We start from the raw sequence: 27103 nt of genomic DNA, 5'->3' as shown, positions 1-27103 counted from the left end.
TTATATTCTAAAGCTATAGTTTCAAAAGATCCTTACTACAAGCAATATTCTAAAATTATACTTCCAAAGGTTATTCTTGCAAAACTCTTTAAGGCTTACAAGCAGAAAGTTCCTGTCAAAAAGCAACATCCTTAAAGCTTTAATTCAAATGCTCCTAAATCAACTTAAGGCTTATAAAGGGTAACTGCAAACAAAGGATAGGTTCAAAGGCCTTCTTCCATGCTTTATTATTCTCAGTTATTATTAGAATTTGTCTTTATGACTGTCCCATGGTCGGTTTCCACACACATTAGAATCACAAATGCACACATTGCCTGTAGGTACCTGCCCCGAAACACAGCTTTGTGTTTCACATGTGGCTGCTGGGCTGGGCTCCAGAGGGGAATGGCCTTGCAGCAGAAAGTGCCCAGAGAGCCCAGAGCCAAAGCGTCTCTGCCCTGCAGGTGCTGCTGCTCCGTGCATGGAAACATCTCCAGGGCTGGAGTGGGCTGAGGGCTGCTCCTCATCCCACCCAAAAGAAGCCGAGGGTTGGATATGATTGCAGAATTTCTCTCAAGCTGAGCCTGGCAGGGGCTTCTTTACAGGGAGCAGCTGCTACAATAAATACCCTGATGCCTCCCCAGGCTCTGTGTGTTTCAACACTCTTGGCCTTTCTTGATGCTTCTCAAATGAAAGGAAATTCCTGGGGCAGCAGCAGCAGGATTGACCTCTCCCCATAAAATGCTGTTACATCCCTTGGTTTTCCAGCCCATCCAGCTCTTACAGTGGCGATCCTGGCATGTGTCCAAACCCGGAAGATGTTCATATCCCAAAAGGGTGACACAGGGTTTTTCCTGTTGTTGTTAAGACCTGGAAGACTTTGAGGTTTACAAATAGAAGGGGGAGCAATTGCAAGGTGCTGTTCTGTATTTATAGTGGTCTTTTAATGAGTACTAAAATTACAGATGGACCATGATAGGAAAATAACCTGCTGCAGGAAAAACTCAGGATACCTGGTTATTCTCAATATCTGCTGCTGTCATTTAGTAGGGAAAGACGGACAACAAACCACGTCTGAATAACAACAGATTAATGTGCTCTCTCCCTGAGTCTGCTCCCAAAAGATCTGGGATTGACCAAGAGAAAGGAATTTTAAGAGCTGTTTTGGTTATTTCAGAGAAAGTTTAAAAGGGAGAAGCTGCTGTGTGGTGTTATGATCGATTTTTGGTACCATAGTCCAAGGAGTTTAGGGCTGGAAATCCCAGCCCCACTGGATCTAAATGAGGAAATCACCTGGCCCTGTCCAACCAAGGTGTCACGTTGGTGAAATTAAAAGGCAAAACACGGTCCATAAGATAGAAAGGAAAGTGGTACTGTCTCAAGAAAACCTCCTAAGCAAGCCTGGCTGCACTTTTTATTCCAGAGAAAAGCATAGTTCAGGAGAAAATAAAAAGTGTTTTGCATGGCTGATCAAAGACATCTGGAAGATTTAGAAGAAAGCCCAGCAAGCTGCTGCAATTGATAAAAAAAGATTAGTGCAGAGCAATTTTCTTGGAGATAGCCAGGAAAGAGCAGAATAGTAGAGAGCAAAGGGATCCACCCTGAGGTGTCTTGTCCATATCCATGACTGACTCCAACAAATCCAAGAATATCCTGAGCTGGAAGGGACTCACAGGGATCATGAGTCTGACTCATGGCCCTGCGCAGGACATCCCACCACAGGTCTGAGAGCCTTGTCCAAACATTCCTTGAATTCACAGGGGCTGGGACCATTCCCTGGGGAGTCTGTTCCAGTGTCCAGCACCCTCTGGTCCAAATCTGATGAAAACTGCACCAGGACAGAGTCCAAACCCAAAGACTAAGGAAAGTCAGGAGACCCCTTGGTCTGAATGCACCGAATGTCCCAGCAACAGACCCATGATTCAGAATGGGCAGTCATCAATGCAAGATTAGCTAATTGTGGGAGTCAGAAGTAAGTTGTAGTGATATAAATTGAGGTTTTTTGCCTCACTGAAAGGTGCAATGGCCACAAGCTTTCAATAGAGGACTCACAGGAAGAAATGTTAGATTTCCTAAAAGGCCAGTTGAGGTTTTGGAGGATGGAGCCCACCAAGACCTCCAGAAGTAGGAGAGGGGCTGAAAGGATGAAGTCAGCAGGGACAGAAATGGCAGAAAAGCCACACTTGCCAAGGAAATTTCAGAAGCAGTGATGGCAACAGCAGCACTGGCTCCAGCTTCCTCAGCTTCTTCTTTAAGGTGGGAAAGGAGGAAAAGGGGGGGAAGATGTTCTTAGAAGGGAAGGCTTGGCACTGATGGGGCTGTGGACTCCTCACCTGAAACTCCCTGAAACTGTGACACTGGCTCAAACCATGGCATTTTTTAAAAGCTAATTTTCTTGAGAGCAAAATTTTGAGTATGAAAGTGATCTCAGGCTTTGCACCTTTTCTGAGAAAAGTTTTTAAACAAACACTGAAATTCTCAGTGACATGACTCCAAGAACGGAGATACAAGGGTAGACATTGAGAACTCCTTGATTCCCCTGGATCATAATGCATCTTAGGATCAGATTAATAAAGGAGGAATGGATTTAGGTGCTGGCTCAAGTCCAACATTCATTAATATTTGTGGGTGTTGATGTTGTGGCTGCCCCATCCCTGGAAATGTTCCATGCCAGGCTGGATGGGCTTGGAGCAATCTGGGATGCTGGAAAGTGTCCTGTGGCAGGGGGTGGGACTGGATGAGCTTTAAGATCCTTTCCAGCCTGAACCATTTGGGGATTCTGTGATTCCATGAACACGTCCACACCCAGCCTTACTCCAAACGTGTCAAGCAGGGACGGGGGGTTGGCAGTCCCCAGACAACAGTGGGCAGGAGGAGAAGAAGCTGGCACGGATTAACTGAGCTGCTCTCCACAGAAAGAGCAGCAAGGGGGATTCTCAGCCAGGACCAGCCCCAGAGGGACCCGGGCTCCTCCCTGGATGTGAGGGGGAATGCAAACAAGAGGCATCACACATTCCTCTGTGCATCCCTCACCTGCAGCTGGCCTGAGGAGGTGGCCAGCTCACGGCCAAAGGGAAGGGTGTGTTTGTGCAGCATCCCGGCTTCCATGTGGGCCAAAGCAGAGCCAAACTCCCGTTTGATTAATGAGCCCTTGGATCCAGCTCCCTGCCTCCCTCCGCGTGCAAGGAGCACGATCCCAGCAGCACGCACTGCTGGCCTTCAAGGGCTGGCTGGGGCAGCTCCTGATAGCGCTGTTTATTCAGCTTCCCCAAGGAAACAGTGTGGATTTTATTAAATGATCCCATCAGTGTTTCTCCATGCTGTCAGTGCAGACTCCAAAGGATGATTCCTGTTGGCTCGTAGGTCTTTGTCCGCGCACCGAGAGCGGCAGCCAAGGACAAAGCGTTGCGGGACGGGGCGGTGGGAGCCCTGCTGCTCCGGCTGCGCGGCCCTGCCGGGCTCTGAGCCCCCCGTGCCACATGCCAGGCCACAAAGGGGACAGCTGGCCCGCCAAGGACAGTGACACGAGGCACAGGGACACCTGGGACTGCCCTTGGTTCTGTCAGACTCCCGCATGGATGGCTTCAAGGGAGAGAGGCACAGCCCATGGAGACCCAGCCACAGGCAAGTTTTTTATGCTATTTGAAGTGGCATGGATCCTTTTATCCCAGAAAAGCTGCACCTGTTTGTCACCTGCTGGTTCTTAGCCCTAAGAATTACATTGATATTGCCAGGCCAGTTTTCTGCCTATTTTTGGCATTTTTCCACCCCATCATTCCCTGATTTTATTCCCCAAACCAATTTTGCCTGTTTTGTATGCACGCTGGTTTTCACCTCAGGAGTGAAGCAAATAATCCACTCAGTGAAGAAAACACAGCTATGAAGTGGAGGACTGTCCCCTTTGGGACACAAAAGCCACAGCCACCCACACTTGGACAAAGCAAGCTGTGGCAATGCCAGGAGTGACTGTGCAGTCAGTATGGATGGAGCCAGGAGTACATTCCCCAGGGAATCCTTCACATGGGCTTGGAGAGGTGTCCAAAATGCAAAGCCCATTCTTTTCAGAGTACTCCCCTGTGTTGCTCTGAGTTTGTGCTGAGGTTGTGGGAATGAGCCAATCCTGGGATGTATCTTCCCATACTGAAAAAAATCCAAGGTTTTTGCTGGCAGGCACCACCTTTGTGTGTGTGTGTGTGTCCAAGGGCTTTGCTCTCAAAGCTCACCCTGAAGATCCACCAGATGCCTTGGTCACTTGCTCTCTCTGCCAAATGAGCAGTGGGCTCATGCTCTGGGTGAGGGGGGTCACAAAAACACATCCAGCAACTCCATGGCCCTGTGAGCTGCTGAAAAATCAGACAAGGAGCTCTGGAGCTGCTTTTCATGCACATGGGATGGCTGAGTGAGCCTGCTCCTCACCCTCCTGTTTAAACACAACCTCTGCCCTCAGCTGCAGTGAGAGTGTTTCACCCTGTGGGAGGCTCCCAGGGAAGATCTTCCTCTTTGGGAAACTGCACTTGGAGTGGATGTTTTGAAGAGGTTCAAACCTCCTCTCTCTCACCCATGGAAGGTCACTGTGATCACTGTAAAACAGAGCTTTCAAGTTGTTGGAGCCTAGCCTGTGACTTCCCCACTGGTTTTGTCAGCACCTGCACACACCAAATGTTTCTATGCCTAAAACAGCACTACTGAGAGCTCAGAGTGATGATGTAGAGAGGATTTGGCGGGGAGCCTGTGCAGGATAGCAAAAGTGCAGCTCAGTTTCTGACATATTTTTGGTTAAAAATCATCACATGCTGAAAGCAAAAGTCAGAATTGAACCAAACAAAAATGCATTTATCATCCACAAGTCTAAGATCCTGCAGAATCAAGAAGCTTTCCTTGCCCAGCTTTGGAAAGATCACTTCTCTGGCCTAAACCCTTCTTATGCTTCTTGTTTCTTCTTTATTTCCTTTTTTTTTTTTTTTTTTAAATTCTTCTTAGGTCTTCAGTTTATTAAGCCATCGTCTAGCCATCCATTGCACTGCAACAAACCTTGGACCAAGCTCCAGGAGCTTGTGGCAATGGCCAGAGCAGCTCTCCAGGGACTGGCTCACAAGGACTGGGGCAGGGTGACAGTGTGTCCCCTTGCAGAGGACAGGCACCAGCACACAGCTGCTCTCCTTCCCTCCGTGCTGGCCACTCAGTGGGTGAAGTGTTTCTTCTTCTGGCTGCAGAGAATGAGGCTCCAAAATCTGGCAGCAGTAACAAGGAAATGGAACAGCCTTGCCTTTCTTCAGGGTGAGGGCTGCTGTGTCTGGATTTCAGCAGCACTCAAAAGACCACCAAGCCAGCCCCTTTCCTGCCACTCCAGTGGGAAAGGGTGGCATGAAAGCCCAAGTCTCAGGTGTCTGCATGGACATGCCTAAGCAGAGACAAATCACAGAATCCCAGAATGGTTTGGGTGGGAAGGGACACTAAAGATCATTCATTCCACCGCCTTCCACTATCCTATTGCTCCAAGCTCCTTCCAGCCTGGCCTTGGGCACTCCCAGGGATCCGGGGCAGCCACAGCTTCTCTGGGCAGCCTCTTCCAAGAGCTGCATCCAAAAAAGTCACAGAGGCGTCTGCATGCACTTTGCAGGTGAATCCCTCACTGGGGCAAGGAGATGAGCTCAAGCTCTGAGTCTTGCAGGGAAATGTTTCCCCTAAGCCAGCATAAAGACTGACTATGTTACTACAGGCTGGAGAAACCCCTGAAATAGTGACAGACAGCTGAAGGGAAGAATATATTGGGAAGGGAATCATCCGGCCGGCTGGGAAACGCAGGGCTCTGAAAGGGGATGGGGCGGCACAGGAAGAACATTCCTTTCTCACGACAAGCGCCTGCAGCCGCTCGGGAAGCATCGGCCGGGGCCGCCCGCTCGCAGCCCGGGGCCGGCAGCGCTGCTCCTGCCGCGGGCAGATGCTGCTCTGGGCGGCCGCAGGCTCATCCCGGAGCAGCAGCATGGATGGAGAGCGATGAGGTGCCCGGCAAGAGGCAGCCTGAGCCCCAGATGCTGCGGGGGGCTGGCGATCGCCGCCTGTGCCGGGTGCGGGCGGCCGCGGGCGGCGGGGTCACCCTGCCCTGTGGCCACCGCTGGGCTGCGCGCATGGAGAAAGAGGGAGAGGGCAGCGCGGGGCTGCAGGGCTGTGCTTTGCAATTCCGCGCCGTGCTCGCTTCTCTCTGCCCTCGGAAGATGGGGGGAACTGCAGTTGCTTCGTGCTTTCAGCTCAAACGGGGCTTTACAGCCCCTTCCCCACCTTGCCGAGGGGCACAGAGGAGTGGATCAGCCTCGGAGCAGGGCTCCTTTCCAGCACCCTGCTGCTCATCTCCTTGTCTCTGCATCTGCTTTGCCACACTGTTTAATTCATTTGTCTGTTCTTCCCCAAATTTCTGAATTATTGTCAAAACCAGGGCTTGTGGATACATGGAAGTGAAGAATGAAACCCCTCTTCTGCGTCTCAGGCTGACAAAGCCATACTTGGGATGTCAAGGCCAACCCAAATGACCAGATGAGAGTAGGAACTGCTGAGGCAGCCCCTGGCTCCCCCTTAAGCAGCACAACCCCCTACACTGTGTCATGGTTTGACACTGGCACAATGCCAGTGCCCCCATGAGAATACCCTCTCCCTGGTTTCTGCTGTGAGATGGGACCAGGAATAAGCAAAGCAGGCTCCCACTTAGGAAAAAAAAAATTATTAACTAAACTACAAGGGAAAGGAAAAAAAGAAAAAAGAAAAAAAGAAACACACAAGGAAAATGAAAACTTCACAAATACATCTCCTCCTCCTCCCCACCAAATTCCCAATACAATACATCCCCCAAATCATCGACTCTCAGTCCGGCACCACCCTTCAGAATACTCCATCCTCATTCATCAAGAGGAGAAGGAGTCTTTCTTGTGCCAATGGGGACCTCTTCCTTTCATGTCCAGCACTCTCACCACTGAACACGGACCAGAGCTGCTTCTAGGGTCGACTTTTAAGGATGCTTCGTCCCACTGCAAAAAGGCACAGTCTCAACTTTGGGACATCTGTCCCCCCCATATTTTTCACCCTCTGAGGCCGAGGGGTACCAACACTGAACCCTCTTGGTTCTGAGGCATTGCCTCCCCCTGGATGCAGTCTCTGTATCACAAGGAACATGGTTCTGTCCATGGCTGTACAAAAAGAGTCCAGCAAAAGCCACTCCATCATCTCTTCCCACTAGGATTCTTCTCTATTCTTCCAACATCTCTCACTTGCCCAGACCTCTCTCACACTTGCCCATTTCCTTCTTCATCTTCCACTCTATCTCTCCTCTAGGAAAGGTCAATGTTCTGTAAAGTTTTTATTGTCCAAAAAGGGGTTAAAAGCTCCTACAAGCGGCCGGCTGCACCCCCCCCTTCTTCTCCGTCCCAGCCGTGCTGCCGGCACAGGCCCATGTTTATCAAGGTTCAAGGTCACAGTCCCAGGCACCGGCTCTCTCTCTCTCTCTCTCTCTCTGTCTCCCGGGGGGCTGCCCGATGGCTCCCGGTGTCTCTCTCTCTCTCTCTCTCTCTCTTCCACCCTTCCAGCCCCGGGCTCAGGCCTACCTCTCCCGGCCACATGGCTTTTCCCCTCCCCCTGCCCAGCCAGCAGCTGGGCCGGGGCAGAGACCCGAACTCTTTCCCGCCGGAAACCCAAGAGAACCTCCCAGGGGGAAAGCCCTGCTTTTAACCCCGTGTTCTCAGAGGTGAATCCAATGTCCCAATGGCCACATTATGTGCCAATATTAAAATGTGAACATCCATTGGCCTAACCACAGCATCCCTGAAAACATATTTCCTGTCAAACCACCAGACACGGGGAGGAAACTTTAAGTGGAGGAAAGTTTAGTGTTTTAGAATTCAAGATCTAGAAAAAATCAAAGTAGTTCCAATGGTAAACAAGAAGTTTAGGATGCAGTGCTGGAGGTTTGTGTGTCATAACACGATTGGCTAAGGAAGCTTACAGCTTACACTGTGGCATGATGTGGGAACGCAGGAAATTCCTCTGGCTGCCCTGGAGGACTCAAGCCCCTGCCCAGGGCATTCAGAGACCCTGGCACAGAGCCCAAGACCCCTGTGCCTTTGATTTAGCCCTTGGAAAAATCAATTACCAACCTCGTATGAAGAATGACAAGCCGCCAAAGTTTCAGTAGAATGATAGTGAATTTATCGCAGGGTGAAAAATAGATTGTCGGGGTTTTTAGAATGGGGCTTCAGGGGGCAAGATGGAAGAATCTGGGCATGTCCAGCCTTTCTCCTTCTTCTTCTTCTTCTTCTTGGCCTCCATCTTTTGCTGTGATGGTGGCACTTTTAGATTGGTTTAGAGTAGAAGCTCACTGTCTAGGTGATAGGTATTGGAAAGTCATTGTAAATATTGTACAGGTAGTTTTTAGGATTAAAAGATAACACCGCCCTGGGGCAGGAGAAAGAATTTTATAGGTAAAATACAATAAACAACCTTGAGAGCCAGAAATGAAGAGCTCTGACTCCTTCTTTGAGCGCCGGGCTGGGAAAAGAGACTTTGGAACTTATCTTGGGCTCACTCTGACCAGCGACAGACCCCAAGAGCATGAGTCCGTAAGGCGAAATCTTGAAGGATTGGCTCCAAAACATAAATATCCTTGTTGGTCGTGTCTTCTTGACCAAGAAATCCTTCAAAGCTCTTGTAACTACAAGTCTTGCCGCCCTGTGAGCCATGCGGTGCAGATGTGAGCCAAACTCACCCTTCCTGTCTATGTAGAAGAGAAGAAAAAGCAATGGCATCATCTGAAAAACTCAGAGGTCCGCTCTCTAGCTCCTTCCAAACTCCTTCAAATCGCCCAAAGTGCGATTTAGCTACAAATAGATGACAAGGACTCTTAGTGCTGGCTCTTGGACTCCAAAGCAGCTGCTTTAGAATCTTTCACAGAACCCTGTGTAGTTCTGTGGTGCCAGAAATGGATCATTTGAAGAAACTTTCCCAACTGACTTGCATGGAGGTTTGTTTGAAGGGTATTTGAGGAGAAAGGCTCCTGGCAGAGCTCTGGGCTTTGGCCTAGCTGTGTCCCCTGCTGATTGTGAAGTGTGCCATCAGCTGCAGGGCTTTCTGGGCTAAAACTATCATCAAGTCACTGGGACTTGCTCTTTTTGGCCTCGAAAAGCTGGACCCACTTTCGGGGCAAATTTGGAGACCTCATCTCTGGGTGGATGGAGCAGCCAGGATTTTCCCAGTTGCTGGGAATGGTTCTCCAGGCCCTGGGTGTAAAACGGGGCTGCCCAGCAAGTGCGGATTTGCAAGATGATAAACAATTGTCTTGGTTTGAAAAGAGAGGTGTCTGCTAAGGAAGGCAGAAGCCTTCTCTGAAATGGAAAATGTCAATCCCCTCCCTTCAAATGATTCTAATTTAGAAATTCAAATGCTCTCTGGGAAAGATATGGGGATAGGACTGAGCCCACAGAGCTGGGCAGCGTTTGCTGATGTTCTGAGCCCTTGCTAAAGATCCTGTGCGGGCTGTCTCAGACCCCTGGGGCCAGGGATTCCTTCCAAGCTGGGCCAATTTGGTTGGGCTGGGGGCGGCCCCGGGGCAGAAGGCAGTGTGTGCAAGGGCCCTGGGTGGCACGCTGCAGCACGGGCACCGTGCCATGGAACGGAAGCCGGTGTCCAAGGCCCCTTTGTGACACGTGGGAAATAGAAGCTTGCCCGGCTGCTGGCAACACGCAACGGGGCTCAACGGGACAGAGCGGTGCCGTGAGGAGCCCCCGCACAGCGCACTCGCTCCCGTCTGACCCGGAGCTTCTCCGCGGCGCTGTTCCTGCAGCTGAGCTCGAGGCCAGAGCACGGGACTTGCTGACCTGTGGCCTTCCTGAGGCTTCTATTCTGCTGCTGCCCTCAAGGGCAGAGCGTGGGACTCGGTGCCCCGGAGCTTTCCCAAGGCATCTCTCCCACAAGTAGCTCCAGGCACAGACATGGAGCAGAGAGGCCCGAGAGTGCCCAAGCTGGCCTGGGTGGAGGAGGAGGAGGAGGAGGAAGGAGGCCCTGGAGCTGCCCCAGCACAGGAGACAGAAGAGGTGGTGCCGTTCCATCCAGCACAGGAGGGTGAGTGGCAGAGCTGGGCTGCAGGGCTGGAGCCTGCAGCCAATTGGCCCCATGCCATGCCATGCCATGCCATGCCATGCCATGCCATGCCATGCCATGCCATGCCATGCCATGCCATGCCATGCCATGCCATGCCATGCCATGCCATGCCATGCCATGCCATGCCATGCCATCCCCTGGGGAAATGCCCATGGACAGGACGGAAGAGGGGCCGGGCAGACACCCCGCAGTGGCCGTGCTCCATCCCCTGGGGCATCCCGGAGCTCTCCCTGCCTGGGCAGCACAGGGCTGGGCTCTGTTCTCCGGCCTCTCCCGCAGCCCCTCAGCTCTGGCTGCACTCGCTCTTTGCCAGATGCAGCCCTGGAGCGCACACAAGAGCAGGAATCCAGCCGTGGCCGCTTCCGCAGAACAGCGCAGGTACCTGCAGCCACCCCCACCTGGGCTGGGCCTGCTGTCCCTGCTCAGCCCAGCACCGTGTGTGCAGCACTCCATGCAACATCCCCGGCCTCTTGCCCTTTTCCTACAGCTCGTCTGCGACTTTATCCGGAGCATTGGGCAGGAAGAGACCAGCGCCATGGTCACTGGGCTCAGAGCTCACTCAGAGCTCCTCAGTCATGAGACCAGTGCCACCCTGCTGGATTTGCTCCTGGAGAAGGCTGTTGCTAGGCCAGAACAAGTGAGCAGCCTGGGGCCAGGCTTCAATTCCCCCATGAGTCCTGTGGCTTCACCAGCATCCATTGCTGGCCCCTGGGAGCCTTTGAGGCCATGGCAGTGCGCTGGCAAGGGAAGCACTTCTCTGGGGACCCTGGGGACATCGCTCCCTCTGGCAGCTTTCCAAGTCTCCCCGTGCCTTCTCCAGGTGCCCGCCATGGTGAGGTCCATTCACCGATGGCTCCTGGCCAATGATTCTGCCCAGCACCGGCTGGACAAGGCCCTGCTGAATCTCACCAGAGCACACCCGGGTGAGGCAGTGGTGACGCTCCTGCGTGCGGCCCCGTCCTGTGACAGGTATGGGGCCCACCTGCCCAGAGGGCTCAGGCCTCCCCAGCCCATCACCCTGTACCGCCTGGCCCAGGTGTCTGAGCAACAGAGAGTTCCAGGGCCGTCTGGCTGCTGCCTTTCCCAGCCCTGGCACGTGAGCCCCTGAGCCTGCTGCCATGCTCCCTTGCCGCCCCTCAGGGGCCTGTCCCCACAGGGCTGGGCTGCCTGGCTGCTGCTGGCCAGGCCCAGTGGGCAGAGGAAGAGCTGGCGGTCAGCCCAGGCCCCTAGGGATGCCCAGGCCACGGTGCTGTGTCTGAGACCCCCCTGAGACAGAGCTCTAACCCCGCAGAGCTGCCATCTCCATGTGGAAGACCATCATGTGCTCGTCCAGGACTGCGGAGCCAGTGCTGCTGATCCTCCTGGATGTGCTGGGCAGCTGGCCAGAGCGCAGCACGTGCACCTCCGATGGGGACAAAACGGGTGTCTTTGGCCTGGCTGTGAGTTTCTGCAAGTGGCCTTTGCTGGTCCCAGGGCCGCCTCTCCAGCAGCTCTCCATCCTCCTTCCCCCACTGCATCTCCCTTCCTCAGGCTCTGGCCTCAAACCTGGCCCAGGGGCAGCCTCAAGCCCACCAGGCCCCGTGCTCCCCCTGCCAAGGTCTCTGCGGGCCTCTCCCTGCCCTGCTCGGGCCCTGCCCCAGGGACACCTGGGCACTGAGCACTGTCTCGGGGGGCTTTGTCCCTTGCAGGCAACCGTGGTGATGTGGAAGATGCTCCAGGAGCCCCATGTGCCACGTGTAGTGACGTCGTATTTCCCCCAGCTATTTGTGCATCTGCTCTTCCAAGTGTTCTTCAGCACAGAAGAGATGCCAGAGGAGGTCGATGCCTTCTGGAAGGAATGCCTGCAAGAGCACGGCCTTGCCACCAGCCCCAACAGGTGCTCCATGCCAGTCCTCCTGTCCCTGCCACGTGGCCTGCCAAGGAGCCAGTGCTGCCAGGGTGACCTGGCCTTTGCTGTGCACACAGGTTTGCAGTGCAGAGCCTGAAGTCCCTGCTCTGCCGAAAGCAGTACAAGGAGGTGGTGGTGTCAGTGGAACGCAAGCGTGGCTGGGACACGCTGCTCTGTGCTGACACCCGCCACTATGCCGTGGGTCTGCTGGCCAGGTGAGACTCCCCTTCTCCCCATTGCTCCTGGCATTTGTGCCCTGTTCCCGGGCTGTCCCACACAGTCCCCGTGGCCCTGGGATACAGGGCCTTGTCACCAAGGGTCGGCCCAAGCAGACTGGAAAAGACTGGGAAGGGAGAGAGCACAGGAGGAGACACCTCCTAAAGGGCCCAGGTCCCCTTGCAGGATGGTGGTGAAAGACCAGCAGGCTCTGCAAGCCTGTCCTTGGAGAGATTTCCTCAGGTTCCTGGTCCCTTTTTCGCCCTCCTAGGGAGATGCGCCATGCTTGTCTTCGGTTCAGCTCCAGTATTGCACTCCACCTCCTCTGGCTGCTCAGCACACAGGAGCCACACTGGGATCTGCCCGCCCTGGCGTTCCTTGTGGAGGTGAGCCGGGTGTGCAGCGCTGCCTGGCTGAGCTGCCTCCCAGCTCTCTGCCCTCTGGGAGCTGCAGCCGCCTGGGACACTGCCCGCGCCCTGTGCTGCTGCTGCTGCTGCTGCTGCTGCTGCTGCCTGGGTCCAGCCCTGTGCGGCTCCGGGCTCCTGCCGGCCGGCTCCCCCATCACTGGCCTGTGCCTTTCAGCTCCTCCAGTGCCTGGATGCCAGTGAATGTGGTGCCAGTGTTGTGAAGGTCTCTTCAAGGTACCTGCAGAGCGAGTGCAGGGAGAGGCGTCGCCTGGCACTCAGGGCCCTGCTGGAGCTCATTGATGATCCCTCAATGGTGAGAAGGGAGCAGTGGCTGAAGCTGCGCTCCCAGTGCTTTGGGACAGGCCTTTGGCCTCTGGGCCCTGCGGCAGCAGGATGGCCTTTCACAGACTTGTGTTCCGCACAGGCCGAAAGAATGTGGAGCCTGACCCAATGCCTCATGGACCTACTGTGCGACAGTGATGCAGAGATAGCTGGCATGACCCTCATCACACTCAGCTTTCTATTCCTGCACGAGTCACATATTCTGATGTCAACCCCCACTGCCCTGCAGCTGGCTGAGGCACTCCTGCCACTCTTTGACCACGTAAGGCTCTGTGCCCCCAGCCACAGCCACTGGCTGCTGCCTGGAAACTGTGTGCCCTGTGCATTTCCAGCCCTGTGCCCAGGGGGCCTGCAGGAGCCAATGCTGAGGTAGTTTTTCCTTTTTTTTCCTACAGGATAATAGCCAGGTACAGCTGCTCTCCATCAAACTCTTCTGAGACATGATGGAGTATTTGGAAGAGAGAGAAAACCCTTTGGAAAGCCCTGTGCAACAGAGCTTGCTTGCACTCTTCTTCCACTGCCATGATGAGAATCAGTGTGTGGCAGAGGTGAGGACTCGTGGGCTGCTGCTGTTCCCCTGGCAGGGGGCTCGGCTGCCTCCTGCCCTGCGCCTGCTGGATCGCTGGGAACCCCTGCTGTGCCCCCTCCCCCTGAAACCCCCAGACCCCGGTTCAGGGTGGGCCTGGGACCCCCTGGGACCCCCAAATCTCCCCCAGGACCCCTCCAGGAACGCCAACTCCACCAGAGCTCCCCAAGCTTGGCCCAGGACCACTCTGGACCCCCAAAACCTCCCCCAGGACCTCCAAAACCTCCCCATGGCCCTCAAACCCCCTCAGTTCACCCCAAAATTTAAGCCATACCCACCTGAGATTCATCCAGACCCCCCAAATCCATCAGACTGCCCCAAATCCCCCTCAGATCCCTCAGTCCCCCCAAAACACTAAGATATCCCCTCAGACTCCCAAATTTCTCAAGACCCACCTCAAAACCCCCCAGATCCACTCACAATCCTTCAGTTCCTCTCAAAATCCCCAGAATCTCCCAATTTCCTTCAGTTCCCCCTAAACCCACCTGAGAACGCTCCACACCCTCTCAGCCCAGAAAAACTCCCCCTCATAATGCCAAGAAAATCCCCCAAAATCCACATAACCAGCCACTCCCAGTCAATCCCAGTGTGATTCCAGTCGCTCTCAATGAGATCCCAGTGTAACCCAGCATGGACTCAGCTGCTCTCACTATGATCCCAGTGTGATCCCAGTTGCTCCAAGCATAATTCCAGATGTTCCCAGTTCCTCCCATTATGATCCCAGTTGCCCCAGGAATAGTCCCAGTACCTCCCAGCAGGGTCCCAGTCGTGCCCAGTTGCCTCCAGGGTAGATTCAGTTTCCCCCAGCATCGTCCCAGTTGCTCCCAGCATGATCCCAGCTGTTCCCAGGGTGGTTCCAGTGCTCCCAGGATGGTTAGAGACACTCCCAGTATGTTTCAGTTACCTCAGAATGATCCCAGTCTTTCCCAGTTCCTCCCAGTTTCCTCTAGCATCATCCCAGTTTCCATCTGTTGCTCAAAGGGTGGCCCCAGTTGCTCCCAGTATGATCCCAGTTGCCCCAGTTGTAGTCTCAGTCCTCTCAGCATGGTTCGAGAACCTTCCAGCCGATCCCAGTTGCTCCCAGTGGGTCACATTTTCCTCCCAACATGGGCCCAGTAGCTCCCAGTAAGCCCCAGTCAGGTTCCATTCACAGCCAGTATAATGCCAGTATGAGTGTAGCCACTCCCAGTATGATCCCAGTCCCTTGCAGTCTAATCCCAGTTGCTCCCAGTCACTCCCAGTCTGATGCCAGTGCCTCCAGTGTGATCCCAGTTTCTCTCTGACCATGCCAGCATGACCCCAGTCGCCTCCAGTAAAATCCCAGTGATTCCCTGTCTCTCCAAGTTTATACCAGTTGCTTCCAGCTTGTTTCCAGTCACTCCCTCCTCTTCCCAGTTGTTTTCAGCACCATTCCAGTTACTCGTAGTCAATCCCAGCATGATTCCAGTCACTCTCAGAGTGATCCCAGTTGCTCCCAGCATGGGCCCAGCTGTTCCCAGTGTGCTTCCATCACTCCCCTATGGTTACAGACACTCCCGGGATGGTCCCAGTTGAACACAGTTGTCCCTGCTCTCATCTCAGTCACTCCCCATATGATCCCAGTGCCTCCCAGCATGGTCCCACTCACTCCCAGTTGCCCCCAGCATGGTCCCAGTTGTTCCCAGCGTGGCCCCAGATGTTCCCAGTGTGGTTCCAGTCCCCCCAGCATGGTTCCAGACACTCCCAGTATATCCCAGTTGCCGCCAGCATGTCTGCAGTCATTCCCAGGCTCTGCCAGTGGCCCCAGTAAGGTGTCAGTTATCCCAGTATGATCCCCCAGTCATGCCCAGTATATCCCAGTTGCCTCCAGCATGCATCCAGTCCTCCCCAGTTCCTCCAGTTTGCTTGCAGCATGATCCCAGTTTCCCTCAGCTGCTCCCAGTAGCCCAAAGTGTGATCCCAGTCGCTCCCTTTCAACCCCAATATGATCCCAGTAAGCTCCAGTTTGATCCCAGTCACATGCCAGCCCTCCCAGGGTGGTCCCAGTATAATCCCAGTTGCTTCCAGTCTCTCCCAGTATGGTCCCAGCTGCCTCCAGCATGGTTCCAGTTGCTTCCTAGATCAGCCCAGTCAGTCCCAGTATGATGCCATTTGCTGCCAGCATGCTCCCAGCGTGCTCCCAGTCATGTCCAGTATGGGGGATGATGTGCAGGGTATGTTCCCAGTTGCTCTCAGATCCTCCCAGTATTAGTCCAGTCCCTCCCAGTATGATCCAAAAATGGAGCTCAGTGTGCTCCCAGTCCCTGCCAGTATGAACCAGTTGTGCTCCACATGGTTCCAGTTGCTCTCTTTCACCCTCACTTTTGTTCCAGTCACTCCCAGATTCTTCCAGCATAGCCCAGTTCTCTCCAGCATGTTCCCAGTCACTCCGACTTCCTTCCAGTATGATTCCATTTGCTCCCAAGCACTCCCAGTCAGCCTCAGTGTAGTGGCACTCAGTGCCAGTATGATCCCAGTCACCTCCAGCATGATCCCAGTTCATACTGGTATAAGTCCAGTGTTGGGGAAGATGAAAGAGGGAAGCCTTATAAATATGATTGTCTGGCAAAAGATTTTGAGAATATAGAAACTATAAGCAAGATTGAAATGAAAGCAAGCTTTTAGATACCTTAGTTACTGAACAAATAGAAAACAATGGTCTGGCCCGACCGAAGGTAATCTCGTTTTGATGAAACAACTCCCTCTGCTTGCTGACAGGTCCAAGGGTCAGAGCAGACCCTGCTAGCTCAGCAGAAGGGGTCAAAGAGGAGTTCTTAGGGTTGAAAATGTAACACAGTATGGTGATGTAATGATTCTTGCAGGCTGTATGTAAATGCTATAGGATTTGTATCTTGTACTGGATTGGTTAGTGAGAAATAGAATATTCAACACAGAAGAAGATTTATTGTATTGTAATGGGAACCTTACTCTCTTACACTCTTACCCTCTTAGTCTCTTCCCCTCTCATTCTCTCTACCCCTCTCTTCTCTCAGGCCTGCTCCGAGCTGTGGCTGGCAGCTCTAAGCAGGGCCCTGCACCCAGGCCCTTTGCAATAAACCGCAAGTTCCATGACCTGGCTGCAGAGATCTCTTGTCTCTGTCTGTCCAAACCATCCCACCCCCCAGCACTCCTACAAACGTGCTCACTCCTTGTTTTCCCCAAACCAGGATTTCCCATTCCCAACCCTTGGGAGGCTGCAAGGAAGAGTAAGGTGCCCCGGGACACTGAGGCAGGTGAGGAGGAAGTCAGTGCCCCTTTCCCCTCTGTGCTGCTCCATCTCCCAGCCCAGCACGGCCCCCGGCTGCAGCATAGCCCTGGGGGGATCTCGTTGCCCTTGCCTGTGGCACGGAGGCAAATCCCATCCTGTCCTTGTCCTTCCTCGCCTAGAGCAGGAGCTGAGCATGGAGAGCAGGGAGGACAAATGCCCGTGGCAGAACCTGGTGGCAGAGGCCGTTTTGAGCGGCTCCATGGCGCAGGAAGCCAACGGGGAGGAAAAGCCCTGGAGATGCCACACAAGGAGGGGCTGCAAACGCAGATGGCGGGGATGTGAGGGGGAAAGAACCAGCCTGGGCCGGGAAGGGGACCGGAGATGGAGCCAGAGCTCGGAGCTGGTGCTCTATGAGCAGCTCCATGATGGGGAGAAGCCCCACACGTGCGTGGAGTGTGGGAAGAGCTTCAGGTGGAACTCCCACCTGATTGTGCACCAGAGGACCCACACTGGGGAATGGCCCTATGAGTGTGGGGAGTGTGGGAAGAGCTTCAGGCAGCATCGCTGCCTGATCATGCACCAAAAGATCCACACTGGGGAGAGGCCCTACGAGTGTTCCAAGTGTGCGAAGAGGTTTCAGACCAGCTCCAATCTCCTCCGGCACTACCAGATTCACAGAGAGGAGAGGCCCTTCCAGTGCCCCGACTGCGGGAAGGGATTCAGGCACAACTCCCACCTCGTCACCCACCAGCGCATCCACACTGGGGAGAGGCCCTACGAGTGTCCCCAGTGTGGGAAGAGCTTCTCCAGCTGCTCTCACTTGGCCAAACACCAATGGAGGCACCGGTAAGGGAAGCCCTGCGAGTGCCCTGAGCACGGGAAGAGCTTCGTGCGCTGCTGCAGCTCCATCCCCCACTGGAGGAGGCACTTTGGGCATAGCCCTGGTGCCCCACATTCCATGTGATCTATGTTGGGAACACACCTGGCTGCTTCTCCTTTTGGTTTGGCCTGAATTTTCCTCTGCTTCATTTTCATCCCTTAAAAACAGCCAAAACAGTGTTAAAATAAATAAATTGATCAAAAATGTCTACATTCCCACCATTTCAGGTGTTTGAGGGGGATTTTAGGATTTGGGGAAACATTCTGTGTGGAGTGCTGCTGTTGCTAAGAGGCAGGAATTTGATCTCACCCTTCTTGTGTTGCTAAGAACTCCTCCCTTGACCCAAACCCAAACTCCAGCCCTGGGATACCCCATAAAAACCCCATGGCCCTGCCTTTGCCCTGTCTTTTGGGGGTCAGAAATGGATTCTGGAGCTTTCTGAAACCTAGACCCATCTCGTTTGTTCCTGGCACTGGCAGTTGCAGCCTCCCTGGACACCATGAACTCTGGAGAATGGGGGCAGCCAGTGAGAACAGGTCCTGGACTGCAAGATAAGTGTGTGTTCTGTTTGCCATCTGTCAGTGGTGGGGCAGTTATCTTCTGTTCATTGGGCAGTTTCTCTCTTCCACAACCAATCCTCCCTGTGGGGAGGTGTGTTCCATTAATAGGCCATTAATTATTAATTATCTTCTGGTAATGGTCCACTGAGTGTCACTGCATGGCTGATAAAATGACATCATCCCACTGGGAGATGCTCCACTCAGGGGGAGGAGCCAAGGATTCCTACCTGGATAGAATCTGAGATTTGGAACACTGTAGGCAGCCTTTTCCTACTGGATTCCCAGAGGAGCAGCTTTCTTCTCCACTGGATTCCCAGGATGTTGCAGTGTGATGCCATTTCCTGTTTCAGCTATCCCAGTAGTTTCCCAAGTGTGGCAATACCTTCTCCCTTCCCCTCCCCCTTGCCTCCTTGCCAAGTGCTGTCAGTCAATCTTATCATTCCAGCAGGGGCGTCGTGTGATTGGCAAAAGTTCAAAAGATGCCCCTCAGCCCTGGGGTCATTGGGTTAGCCAAGTCTCACTTGTCCCCGGAGACCCCGCCCCTCCCACCTGGTTGGTGGCTCACCTGTCCCTTTCCTCCCCCTCCCCCCGAGCTTAAAAGACACAGAGACCATGCGATTGGGATTCTGTGGAGCTGTTACAAAGATTCAGACATATGTGACCTTGGAATAAAACTCTGGATCAGACCCTCTGCAGAATCCATCTCCTTTTCCTCTTCACCTAGCCTGGAGCCTTTCCATCAGAGGTAAACTGAGTTTCTGCCATGCCTGGACTTGTTCCGAGTGCCTAACTGCAACTTCCAGCCAGCCAAAGGTGTCTCTGAGGTGAAATACCACAGCTGCTGCCTTTGGCCCAGCAGCAAGGGTCAGATGAGCCCAGGCACGTTCCACCTAGTAATATTAGGATTATATTCCAATACCAGAGAATCAGCCTTTTTCCACTGGATTCCCAGAGGATAAGCCTTTTCCAGCTGGATTCCAAGAGGAAGGAAGATTCCCAGGCCCATCTACAGCAGCCCTGGACCTTCAGAGGAAAACTCCACCCTTCTCCAGTATCCCTGCTCCAACAGAGCCACACCTGGCACTGCAGGAGGGCTGCAGCCACCACTGAATGGGACTGCTGCCAGCACCCTGACCCACAGGGTGTCAGGCCTGTTCTGATTCTGTCAGTGGGGATTTTTTGTTTTTACTACTGCATTTATATTTTTAATTTTTCCTAAAAAAGAACTGTTATTCCTATTCCCATATCTTTGCCTGAAAGCTCCTTAATTTCAAAATTATTCAAACAATTCAGAGGGAGGGGTTGACATTTTCCACTCCAGGGGAGGCTCCTGCCTTCCTTAGCAGACACCTGGCTTTTCAAACCAAGACAATAACAAAGTTACTTGAACACCACCGATAGAAAATCCATTTTAATCTCTGCAAAAAGGCAATATTATGTGTCCATAACAATAAACCTCTCGCTGAGTGATGGTAGATGTCAAAGCAACTTTGCTATAAAGATATAGTTTTTATTTCTGTTGTTAATTAAGCTTAGTGAAATAGCTGCTTGTGTTAAACTGCCTGCTTGGATGGGATAACATCCAATGCACACAGGATGAGGACACCTGTACAGATCTGCCAACTGTCAGCACTCACTGTCTGAAGTGAGCTACACTTTGGTAACATCTCATGTTTCATGCATGCAGTGGGTGACCAGATGATTTAAAATGTTAATAAAATAAACAAGAAAGGTCATTTATGTTCCTCAAAATAACAACAACAACGACAACAACAACAAGTTCTGGTTTAATAAAAGGTGGAATCTGTTGCTCTTAAGAGCAAAGATTCATAGCTGGAATAAAGAGTGTTCAGCCCAGCTGTTTCTACTATGAGGCTGTATTTCATCCCCCCTGAAAGTCCTTCATGTTTGCACAGAAAACTGTCCTTGCACCGCCCAATAAATTCCATCACTTCAGCTGGCCAAACAACCACTGTGGTCAAGTGGGGTCTGAGCAGCTTCCAGGATCCCAAGCAGCTTCAGAAGCTTCATTTTACACCTCCTCTTCTCCCAGTGAATACCCAGCACCACCATAACTGTGGACCCATAGCTATGGATCACTGGCCTGGCCAGCACAGGGCTAATGTTTGCATCAGCCAGGAGGAGCTGCTCTGCCTGGCTGTCTGTCTCAGCCTCAGCCCTGAGACCCCAAATGCCTCCATTCTGGCCCAATCCTTCCTGGTGCTGAGCATAAGAACTCGTGCAGACAAGAGCAGGGAGGGAATCTCCCCAGCCGTTTATCACCTCAGCAACAAGACCTTGGCACCAAGCTGTTATCTGTAGCAGAAAGCAGCAGCAGGAAGGAGACACCAGATCACCAACCCCAGGCCATGCCCCTGGTGGTGTCCTTACCAGTGATCAGTGTCTGCAGCTCTCCAGGAGCTCAGGGAGCAAGGATGCTCCTCACCATCTCATCTTACCCATGCACCCAAAGCCACAGCCAGCTCTGTGCTCCTGCCCACCAGCACATGCCAAGGCACAGCGTGGGATTCTTGGGGAGGTGTCCTCTGCAGGGCCAGGAGCTGGACTTGGTGATTCTTGGGGGTCCTTTCCAACCCAGGATATTTTGTGATTCTAAGGCTTTGGCCAGCCCAGGTTTCAGCCACCTCCCTGATCCAGGTGTGATTGACCCCAAACCAGATCCTGCCTCTGTCTACCCTCCAGTGCAAGGAACATGTTGGATCTACCCCAGCCCCCCTGCTTGTGTCTGATGGATCATGCTGACCTTTTCAACATATTTCTTGGAGTATTATAAAACACTATCTGACAAAAAAAAAAAAAGAAACAAAAAAACCCCAAAAAACAAACAAACAAAAAAAAAACAAAACAAAAACAAAAACAAACAAAAAAAAGAGCCCAAAGGAAATCAATTTGGGTAATGATGGCCTTTTGTTCCAGTTTATCCTGCACCAAACTCCATAGATGGTAACTGAACATTTCCCAGACCTTCACAGTAGAGCTTGGAACTGTCTCTCTGATTTCTTGGTTGTTTCATGGCACACGCATTTCTCCTATATAATCCCAGTGTTTTGCTTAGAAGCCATATTATAACTGTGAATCAATCTTCTTCATTTGAACATCTAGGACAGATTCACACATCATTTCACCATTAACTAGGATAGACTCAGCCTTGCAGATCTTTCAGGTTTCAAGCCTGGCTGTGTTGTTTCAGTTCTTTGCTGCTGCCTGTGTTTTGTGAAAAAAAAAATTAAATAACCAGACTTTGGGACTTTCTGATGCGGCTTGAAGAAGAACACAGGTTGTTTCATCGCTGTTGTGAGACATGTGTTACCCGGCTCATTAATTCACAACAGTTCTTGTTTTCTCTGCCTTTTTCATGGTGTTGTGATACATTTGTGAAGTCCAGGGTTGTACTGCATGTGATTAATGCTGCAGTAAAATCTGATAAACTGAGATTCCAACAAAAAAGTGTGAAAAATGTAACCTCTAGAGTTCTGAAAGCTCACATATGACAAAACCCATAAATCCCCCCAGAGGCAGTCATTATGGAAAGTTGCTAACTAGATTATGCAGCTGCACTTGTCATCATTTCCCATTACACAGAGAATAAACCTGTCAGGCTGATTTATGGCAGAGGGCTCCACAAGATGGGAACTGGCACCTGTACTGTTCTGTGGAAACGATGAGAAATGCTGTGTGTGCTCAAGTGCTGAATGGAAAAGGAAGGAGGGGAGATAACTGTTATTTGAAGGCACTGATTCAGGGACAAAGACTTCAGAGAGGAGTCATGCTTACTCCCATAGGATGGCAGGAAGAGTATCCACCAACCTGTCCCAACAGCAGCAGCAGCATCAGAATGCGTTCTCCACAGGTGGAGGGAAGAGAGGAGAGAGGAGGTCTTTTGAGGGGACCAAAGTCAGTCATGGAGAAATCCTAGAATCCTGGAATGGTTCAGGTCACAAGGAATCTGAAAAACCATCTTGTTCTAACCCCTGATGTGGGTCGTGACAAACTGAACAGCTGAATGCCTGGCTACTCAGGGGATACTCAAGGTTTTGGATTCCATGTCTGTGCATCTACCGTGGAGCAGCTGGGTCTGCTGGGAGCAGATGGCATCCACCTGAGCTCAGAGCAGGCCAAAAGATGGGCAGATGTGGGACTGAGCAGGGCGAGGGACATCCCTGCACAGCAGCGCTCTGACAAGAGCAGCAGTGGCCTCCTCTCAGTGCCCTTCCCCGAGCAGCAGCCGCTGAACACCATGGTGGCTACACAGATGCTTTTGGCTCTGCAATCTCTTTGTGCTCAAAGGCCACGCTGGGCATTTCAGCTGGGCTGGAAGGTCTGGCTGGGCAGGGAACAGGCAAGAGGCACTGCTGGTGTGAGCTCCATGTGTTCACCGGGGACACAAGGAAGATTCTGTTCATCCAAAGAAAAACACAAGCAGCCAGTCCCTGCTAACACAGCAGTGCGACTCTGTCCAGAGCAGCTCAAATTCTCTGCCAGAACCACCCCCCTGCACCTTCTCGATCTGAAGGGGACTAGAAGTGGTTTCACTAGAGTTCTTTATTTCTGCTGTCTGATAATGGGAAGGTTTCACAGAAGTCTTGGATGGACTGGATCAGGGAATAGTCAAGCAAGAAAAACTGAGCAACCATCACCCAACGCCATTCACAGAAGAACAAGTCCCATTAGGAAAAGCACCTCAGGTGTTTTTATAGTTGATAACATGTATCCTACTCAACATTATTGATTATAATCTTTTCCCTTTGGAAACTTATCAGTGGGGACTTCTGCCTGCTTTGTGAAGGGAGCCCCTGGGGCCCATCCCCTCCCAGAGGGGCTGCACTTGCTGCCTGCCGGGGCTTTCATTGCTGGGCCCATTGGGAGCCCCTGAGCTGGGCTGGGCACCAAGGGCAGGGCTGGCCCGGCTGTGATGCCTCTGGCCCCTGTGACACCAGGGGCAGCGTGTCACAATGGGGGCAGCTGGAAAAGGCCCCCGCAGGTAACGCTGGCCCAGCACAGCCTGGGCAAGCGGTGAGTGCGCACGTGGCGGGGCTGGGCCGGGCCAGGGCCGGGCCACAAGCGCCGCACCCGGGCCTGCATTGTCCCCCTGCACCCAGGGCCAGCCCCTGGGGCCGGCGCCTTGGCCGGGGCACGGGGCTGCTGCTGCTGGCCCACTGGCACAGGCCCTGCTGCCTGCCAGCTGCCCGGGGCCCTCTGCTTCTGCCCTCACATCCCTGCGCCTCCGGGCCTCACTTCAGCCCCCACAAGCTCCCTTGGCAGCCCCAGTGAAAGCCTTGTCTCTCTCCTCCTGCAGACCATGGCGCACAGAGCAGTCCTGGCTGGGCTTGTGCTGCTCCTCTTCCTGTTCCCACTTTCCGTGGTGGACAGATTTCACGGGGATGGGCAGCAGCGTGCAGAGGAGATGAAAGCGGCCCCCCCAGAGCCAGCTGAGCCTGGCTGGGGACCCTGGCTCCTGGCTGCCTTGCGCTACCTGCACCAGCTCTGGCAAATTGCTCAGCCGCTGCTCCTGCTTTTGGGCTGGTGGCTCAGGCGTAGAAGGGCAGCCACGAGGCAGAGAGCAGCGGCCCAGAGAGCTGAGGAAAAGGCCAGAAGGAGGAAGGTGGAAATTGAGCGGAGAAGGCGGCTCCTTAGGAAGAGATTCAAAGACATGGAGCAAATGCGCCGGGCCACGAAAGAAATAGAAAAGCAAATGGCCAGGCTGATTGGGATGAATAGGGATACAAACAGGATGCTGAAGGTAGGCAGGGCAAGCTTTTGGAGGAGCACAGGCAGTGGCTGTGTGAAGAAAAGCTTCCTGCTGGAGATGCTCTCTGGGCCAGCCAAGGCGAGCCGCACATCTTTGTGAGCAGCCGGCGCACAGAGCTGCGCTTGCTGCCCAGCACAGCCCTGCGCCGGGGCACAGGCTCCGGGCTCCTGACACACCCTGCCCCTCTGCCCTCTCTCTTATTTTATCTGTGTTAACTGTATCTATTTTAACCCTTTTCCATACAGAGGCTTTGCATCTGTTTGGAGGAAAGCACCATTTGAAGGAATCGGGTGCAATGATTGGAGATTGATTCAAATTCTTGACTAGTTTTGAAATATTTAAAATATTTTATTTAAAAATAACTTTCTTTAGCAACATTTTCCAAACTTTTTATTACTATAATGTAGATTAATACTCTTGTAAGATAACAGAAATATTTTAATATTAAGTAGTAATTAAATAATGGCACTTTTCTTTATATTATATAGAACTTATGATTCATCAGAATTACTAAGAATTATTGCAGCTAACCAAAACTGAAGTATACTTTATTTTTATCTAAACCAGCAAATATTGCTTAATCTTCATGATCCAATAATTATTTTGTGTCTTGTTTAATATTCATATATACAGTACATAGACTGTTGCTACAAATGCCTACAATCACAATTGGTTAATTTAAATTACACTCTCTGCCCTCCTGTCTCGGGAGGGTGACTTCCCTCAGGCAGCTGCAGTCCCTGTCAAGATGCAATAAAGGCAATGCCTGAACAAACGCTGTGTCTGTGAGTGTCCATGTTGGACTCAGGTGTCAGCTGTGGGGAATTCCTGACACAGGGGCACCACAGCAGCCCTTGGCCATGCAGAGGCTCCTTTCCTCCCCTGCAGCAGCTGCTCCTTTGGTGCTGTGATCCAGCCTCTGCTCTGCGCGATGCCAAATGCAAGAAAACCAGGAGTGCCACCACTCAGACTGTCACTCGGGTCCCTGCAGAGCTCAGGAGCCACCATGGCTGTGTAGGTGTGGAACCTGCAGTGGGCCATGACAGCAGGGACAGCAGGGACAGCAGGGACAGCAGGGACAGCAGGGACAGGGGGACACAGCACAGCAATCACAGCCCGGCTGCCCTGGGACAGGCCCGACAGGCAGACAGGACACGGGGCAGGCAGGAGTTCCTATCCTCTCTGTGCCCTCCTGAACACAGGCACATAAGGGACAGGGGCAATGGGGACACAGCCAGCCCCTCTCCTCTGGGAATATCCCACCTGCCCAGGGGCCCTGACAGAACGCAGGGGCTGAGGCTCTGCAAGGGGAACCCAAGGCTGAGCAGGAGGACCTCCAAGTTACATCTGCCCACATTCTGCATGCAAACTGCTGCATGGAGGAGAAAACCAGAGGGGCCTTGCCACAGCAGATCCCATCTGAGGGAAGTTGTTCTGTATTCCTGCACACAGGTGCCCCATGCAACATGGAGCACATGAATGCACTTTGACACCAGATTCTCACCCGTGCTCGAGTGCTCTGGCACAGCAGGAGCGGCCATTCCCTAATAACACACGGGTGTAACTCTTGTGCAAAGCAACACAAATTGTCTCTCTCCTCCTGCGGACCATGGTGTGCAAATCAGTCCCTGCCCTGCTGGTGCTGCTTCTCTTCCACTTCCCACGGCCCGTGGTGATCAGTTGGGATGAGGATGCAGAGCTGGGCAAAGAGGGCCTGGAGCAGGCTACCCCAGAGGCACCCAAGCCTGCCTGGGGACCCCTGCTCTGGGCAGCCGTGCAGCAGGGGCCCTACTGGGCTGCTGCTGAGCTGCTCTTCCTGCCTTTCTTCCTTTGCCTCAGGCGCAGAAGGGCGGCCATGAAGCAGAGAGCAGTGGCCCGGAGAGCTGAAGAAGAGGCCAGAAGGCGCAGGACAGAAATCGAGCAGAGAAGGCTTCGCTTCAAGAGGACGTGCAAAGACTTGAAGGAGATGTGGAGGACCATGAAGATGATCAAGAAGAAAATGGCCAGGCTGATTTGAATGAACAGCAAGATGAGCTGGTTCCTGCTGTGAAGCTGAACTCATTGTGTTCAAGGCAGATTTTCTCTGCATGGATGCCATTGTAGTCAGATGAGAAATTGGCCCCTTAATTTGAATGCAGTGGTGCATAGAGCTGTAGTCTAATGTTTCAGTGTAGCTGACCTGTGCCCTGGTAGCAAGGGGTGTTTAACAAATCTGGTATTGCCAGAAGGCTTTTGTTACTCTGAGACTGTGCTCTGCACATGGAGCAGCAGAAGAATTAAGGCCAAATCCTCCCTCAGGAACTGGAGGATATCACACGTGGGTAAGAAGCTTTTGTAAGGAAGAATTGACTGTTCTTCTCTTCCACCAGGTGACCCTGTGCTCCAACACGGTGATGGAGTTCTACCAGAGAATGCTGGTGGACCTGGAGGGTGTTGGCAAGGGAGGGGCAACCCTGATCATCACAGCCAGGTCCCAGCCCTTGCCTGGCTCCCCCAGGCACTGCCTTGCCCAGGCTTTGCTGGCTGCAGCTGCCAAGGAGAAGTGCTGCTGGATGCCCTCATGTTGTGCCAGCTGGACATGAGAACAGCAGTGCTTTGGCAGCAGCCTGTGGTGAAAAGCACCCCTGCTCACAGCCAGCACGGGCCTGGGCCCTCTTCTAAAGGGACCAGCAATGATATCATTGATTGGCCTGGGGTTTGGTGCATGAGGGGGAACAAATTTCCTGAGGGCCTCCTCTTCTTCTTCCTGCAAGAGGTGGAGTTGTGCTGCTGGTGAGCACCGTGCACGGGTTTGGGCCACACCAAGCAGCTGCTGAGAGTCAGGGTCTGGCTCTGTCCATGAGGGCCCATGGCAGGGGGGAAGTGGCTCCCAGCAAGAGTGGGGAGGGCAAGGTCTGACGAGGGGAAAGCAGCCCTTGATGTGGCAGGTCAGCTCCAGATTTTCTCCTTCCCTCTGCTTCCCATTTTGAGCTTTAATGTTGTCAGAGCTGAGCCCAAAAGTCGTTGTTGCTACAGCAGAATCCCATGCTGCTGTGCTGCTGTGGGTGTCAGTGTGTTGCCCAGAGGGATGCAGCTCCCTGGGGCTGTTCCCTGTCCCAGGCAGAGCCAT

General features: G+C 52.9%; 1 protein-coding gene and 1 pseudogene across 3 annotated transcripts in view; one reads left to right on the top strand and one right to left on the bottom strand.

Moving 5' to 3' along the window:
- LOC129132349 (uncharacterized) overlaps nucleotides 1–27103 on the bottom strand; it is a 97887-nt pseudogene that overhangs the window by 24788 nt on the left and 45996 nt on the right. The gene's annotated exons all lie outside the window — the stretch shown is intronic.
- Nucleotides 13062–17871, top strand: LOC129132355 (uncharacterized). Of its 2 annotated transcripts, none has more exons than XM_054651431.2 (4): nucleotides 13062–13234; nucleotides 13368–13520; nucleotides 16744–16809; nucleotides 16969–17871. In XM_054651431.2, exons 2-4 carry the CDS (start codon nucleotides 13413–13415, stop codon nucleotides 17632–17634), a joined length of 840 nt encoding a protein of 279 aa, XP_054507406.2. In that variant the 5' UTR covers nucleotides 13062–13234; nucleotides 13368–13412; the 3' UTR covers nucleotides 17635–17871. The 2 variants fall into 2 exon arrangements, with proteins under 2 accessions (XP_054507406.2, XP_077047399.1); XM_077191284.1 differs by having other exon boundaries at nucleotides 16964–17871.

Source organism: Agelaius phoeniceus, chromosome 28, assembly GCF_051311805.1.
Source record: "Agelaius phoeniceus isolate bAgePho1 chromosome 28, bAgePho1.hap1, whole genome shotgun sequence".
NCBI classification, from domain to species: domain Eukaryota; kingdom Metazoa; phylum Chordata; class Aves; order Passeriformes; family Icteridae; genus Agelaius; species Agelaius phoeniceus.
This window is presented reverse-complemented; position numbering and strand designations above follow the sequence as displayed.

Excerpts from the sequence above, each read along its gene's own strand:
- LOC129132355 (XM_054651431.2), top strand. The coding sequence starts at position 13,413 with ATGATGGAGTATTTGGAAGAGAGAGAAAACCCTTTGGAAAGCCCTGTG. Across the intron at positions 13,521-16,743 it reads AGAATCAGTGTGTGGCAGAG|GATTTCCCATTCCCAACCCT; the intron begins GTGAGGACTCGT and ends TCCCCAAACCAG. Across the intron at positions 16,810-16,968 it reads GCCCCGGGACACTGAGGCAG|GAGCTGAGCATGGAGAGCAG; the intron begins GTGAGGAGGAAG and ends CGCCTAGAGCAG.